The 4758-nt window shown below is 48.8% G+C and overlaps 1 protein-coding gene across 1 annotated transcript; it reads left to right on the top strand.

Moving 5' to 3' along the window:
* Positions 1 to 927: 927 nt before the first annotated feature.
* Positions 928 to 4692, top strand: LOC119318414 (F-box protein At5g49610-like). The gene is made up of 2 exons (XM_037592971.1): positions 928 to 1077; positions 3432 to 4692. Exons 1-2 carry the CDS (start codon positions 990 to 992, stop codon positions 4487 to 4489), a joined length of 1146 nt encoding a protein of 381 aa, XP_037448868.1. The 5' UTR covers positions 928 to 989; the 3' UTR covers positions 4490 to 4692.
* The last annotated feature ends 66 nt before the right edge of the window (positions 4693 to 4758 follow it).

Here is a 4758-nt window from a genome sequence, read left to right as displayed (position 1 = left end):
GATGGTTATATTAGCCTACCCGCAAAAAAAAGAGATGGCTATATTAGCTAACCATTACATACACACGTCCTCTCTTTTTAGCTGGGACACACATCCTATTTTAGATGGCTAGTTGTTTTTCTTTTACGTTATTAGCACTTAGTGCTCACACACAATTCTTACTATTGATAAAATCCATTATGTGTGATAGAGCTAGTAAACAAACTTATAATAAAAAGTCACAAAAAAACTTACAATAAAAAGCTGTAATTCCAAAAGAAATAATAACTTTTTTTAGAAGACCAAAATAAATTATAATAATAAAAAGAAATAATAAGTGTTTTTTAGGGGTGAGGGACACTATATTGATTAATTGGGAAGTTCAAAAGAATACAAAAAGGGTCATGTGGATAGCCTAGTCACAAGTGATGACCCTGGTTAAGAGAAACCAAAAATTTAACCAAGCTATGAGCTTCTTTGCTTGTGTTCCTACATTGAGGGCTCCCTCTTTGCCGTTTGAGAGCATTCATTCAATGACAAAGCGCATAAGACGCATCTGTGCCGTATGCATGTGTCTGGATACTCCACCGCGAGTGGAAGAATGACCTAACCTAGACTAGAGCAAAGTCCACTCCAACAGCGTCTTGAAACACTCCCCATAGTCCTGGCCATGGACAGCCCAGCCCGAAAAAGGCCGACCCGACGCTACACCCGGGCCTAGATTTTAAGCCCGAAGGCCGGGCCGGGCCCGAACCCACCATTTTCGTGATTCGCTGAAGAGGCCCGGCCCACGGCCTGGCGGGCTTTATCACTTTCAGGCTAGGCTTGGGCCCAAAAAACAGGCCCAATGGCTGGGCCGGGCCAGGCTCGGGCCTAGGTTTTTTGCCTCCGGCTTTGGTAGTCCCGGCCCGGCAGATGGCCGGGTATGCTCCCCTGTAGTAGAAAGCCGAAATAACTGCCGCCGGCAGCGCCCCGACTCCCTCTCCGGTTTCCTGGCCTCCAGCAGCGCCATGACTCCATCCCCGACTCGCTGGTCGGCGCAACGGCTGCGTCCGGAAAGCTCCGTCCCGCCACCACGCCGCCACCAGTGCAGCACAGGTTCGTTCCTCCCTCAACTTTTTCTCAGATCCAAGCAAAATAGAGAACCTAGGGGACGGAGAGATGGAGCCGCCGGGCAGTGGGTGCAGGGGGTGGCGACGCCGCCGTCGCTCAAGACGGGGAGGCACTCCCCGCTTCTGCTCTAGGGAGCGGGGCATGCTCGCTGGAGGGGATGACGATGGGGTCAATCTGTGACGTGGAGAGAGAGGGAGAGAGAGAGAGAGAGTTCAGATTCTGATGAACCAATATGTTATTGTGAGTGCTAGGTGTTTAGCCTGCTTGTATATGCTACTCAAAATTGGTGATGTCTAGTTGTTGACCAGATATGCACGCACTAGATTCAGAGTGGTGGTGTTCTTAGAGCCTGTTCGGCAGCTCGCCAGCTCCCAGATTCAGTGAATCCACGAGCGGAGCTGGCCCGAACGGTGTGGCTCCAGGAGAGATCAGGTGACATGCACTGTGTGCCTTGCAGCCTGAATTTAAATTTAAACATTGCGAAAAAATCTGAAAAAAAAAATCATGCATGTTCACAGTATATATTAAGATAACCCCTAAAAAAATCAGATCAAAATTCGAGAGAAGCAAAAAAGAGAAACTCAAATATGAATATTTTAAGGATCTACCCGTCGTCCATGTACAAAAACGGATCCGGCTTGCCTGCTCCCTCCCCATGCTCCCATCCGTGCTCCCACTTCATCCTACGGCTGTCTTTTTTCCTTTTTCCTTTCTAATCTAATCATCTCCCCCCCTGATTTTAAGGGGGTGGGGCCGGGCCTCATTTTGTTCCAATCAAATCAAGCCACGTATGCGGGAGCACGGATGGGCACACGGGCGGGGAGCAGGCTAGTCTCGTTCTACAAAAACGTGGAGCCGCAGCTTTGCCGATCCCAGTAATTGAGAAAACTGGAGTTCGGGGTATTTACACAAACCTGCCACCGCGAAGTTGCTTACCTCTTCGATAGAAAGCCTATTAGCCAGATCCCCAATCTCCTCCGTCCTCACCCGCTCGTCAACCCTAGCCGCCAGCGACGGACGAGGCCATCCCGCCGCCGCCGGCCAACTCGTCCGGCGACACGGCCGCCGCCGGCCAACTCGTCCGGCCACCCCGAAGACAGTCTCCTCCTCGAGCCGCCCCTTCCCCGACACCGCGAGTCCTTCCTCTGTCTCGCCACCCCAACCTGTCAGCAGCCGGCACCGCCTAAGGTCGTCGGCCTTGCTCCTCTGCCCCGCCGGCGCCGCTCCAGAAGCTCAAGGTGAGCTTGTGCGTATGCACAACCCCTCCCCACCTCCATTCAGTTCATGTTACATGCAGTCAGACCATTTGGTTCAGAGTTTAGGATGTGCAGATGAGGCCATTTGGTTCAGATTTTAGGATGGCCAGATGAGTCCCTTTGGTTCATATTTTTGGATGTCCCCTGCACCGATTTCTATATGACATAGTTGAGGTAGTCCATCTACCGTTTTAAATATGTTCAGATGACATAGTTTAGGTAGTCTCCCTCCCATACTGTTTTTTTTCATGTTCATAAATTCAGATGACATGGATGAGGTTCAGATTTATATGAGAGCATACAATCTTTTTAGAGGAAGTAGTCGCTGTACAGATTTATAAATGAGTGCATACAATCTTTTTTAGCACACACAGTGACATGAACTTCTATATAGAATTGTCCAACATGGTTGCTGAATGGAACATTGAGAATACAAGGATTATCACCGAGTTGTTTGTCAAGCAAGCGAGAGCTGGAAATAGGCCAAATACTCACTTGACCTCCAATGCATATGATGAGGTGGGGAGGGAATTCAAACTAATAACAGGGATGGAGTACATCAACAGGATCCACTCGTCCAAACGCAATTGCATAGAGAGGGCCTTTGGAGTTTGGAAGATGAAATGGCAAATTCTTTTGAAGATGCCAAGCTACTCAATTGAAACCCAGAAGATGATAGTTTGTTGTTCCTACAAATGCATCGGATACGTCAACTTCGGAGGAAAATGGTGTTGACATGGATCTGGTTAGGAACCAACTTGCTACTGACATTGCTCTAGGTTGGTGAAGATTACTTTAGGAATATGTACCACTTTGGTGAAGATTACTTTAGGAATATGTACCACTTTTGATTTGCAGAACTTATGCAAATATTATGCTTTTGTTGAATGAAATATGCGTGCACTGTGTTGATCCTTAAAATATGAAATATGCGTGCACTGTGAATGAAATATTATGCTTTTTTAATGCCTCTTGTATTGCATGATGCTACTGATTGCTGCACTGGACTGTATTGTTTTTCGCTGCTGATGCTATTGCTAGTTATTTGTAATTAAGCTCCATGTACCTTTGTTTTTGTTTCAGATTTTGGTGAGATCTCCTCTCCACCGCCGTCACTCCCACTGCTGCACGGATCCATGGCGGAGTCCGCAAGTCTCCTCCATGGCCTCCAGGATGAGATCTTCATGTTTGAGATCCTCGTTCGCCTGCCCCCCAAATCCCTCCTTCGCTGCCGTGCCGTCTGCCACGCCTGGCGCGGCGCCACCTCCGACCGCGACTTCCTTGTCGCCCACCACGCCCGCCAGCCCTCACTCCCTCTCCTTTACACTGAAATTGATGAGCCGCCGTCCATAGGCATCATCACCCCCTTCCCCTGCGACCACCGGGCAGACGACAAGCTCCAGTCCGTTGCCCAACTCAGTGGTGCCCATGACTTCTTTCCCGTGGCCTGCTGTGACGGCCTCCTTGTCTTCACCACCTGCGGGGGTGAACGCCTCTCCATCTGCAACCCGGCCACTCGTCAGTATGCTCGTCTCAACCAGCTTGATGACTTCACGGTTTTGGGGATGTACCCACACAGCCCTACCAGCGAGTACCAACTACTGCTCTGCGTCTGCCCGGAAACTGATGCTCAAAGTGGCTTCTACGTCTTCACATTAGGCTCTGACCAGCAGCCAAGGCACATCGGGGCGCATGCCAAGGGACTGTTGCAACACCAACCTGTCCTTTTCCGTGGTAGCCTGCATTGGCACACAGAGCGACTGATAATGGTATTTGACACCACCGCTGAGTTGTTCCGGCAGATGCGCTCTCTGATTGATCCCGGCCATGCCGAGGCTGACCTGTTTGAGATGGGTGACTTGCTTGGCATGTACAGTCTTAATGAAGAAAATACCATTGTTCATGTCTGGGTGATGCAGGACTACGAAGGCCAAGTCTGGGCCTCCAAAGCCTGGCGGGTTCAATTGCCGATTGCAGAGCTAAGGGTGCTATTAAAAAACTTTCGCGGTTTTTGGTGTGTGGATGTTGCATATTGGGATGGTGATGTCCTCGTGCTGGTCGATATTGACAAGGACTCGCTACTTCAGTTTGACATTGATGGCAAGTTGGTTGCTAGTCTCCATCGCAGATTTCTCTGCTAGTGGACTTCGGCTCAAACAATCTCTAGTTTCACATACCTGCTTTCCGGCACCAGAGGATTATGTTCACCTTTCATCTGACCAGATTGTTATGTTGTGAATATTATTTAGCTTTTTCTCTGAGCTGAAGAATTGCCTTGGTTTTTCTGTATCAAGGTCTTATTTCTTGAAGATCATCTCGTGGTTTTCATAATACTAAATATTTAGCCAATATACATATGTTTCCTGTTTCCAAGTATTGTTTTAGCTGACGATAAAATGTGGCAGATCAT

Source organism: Triticum dicoccoides, chromosome 6A (assembly GCF_002162155.2).
Source record: "Triticum dicoccoides isolate Atlit2015 ecotype Zavitan chromosome 6A, WEW_v2.0, whole genome shotgun sequence".
In the NCBI taxonomy this organism is placed as follows: domain Eukaryota; kingdom Viridiplantae; phylum Streptophyta; class Magnoliopsida; order Poales; family Poaceae; genus Triticum; species Triticum dicoccoides.
This window is presented reverse-complemented; position numbering and strand designations above follow the sequence as displayed.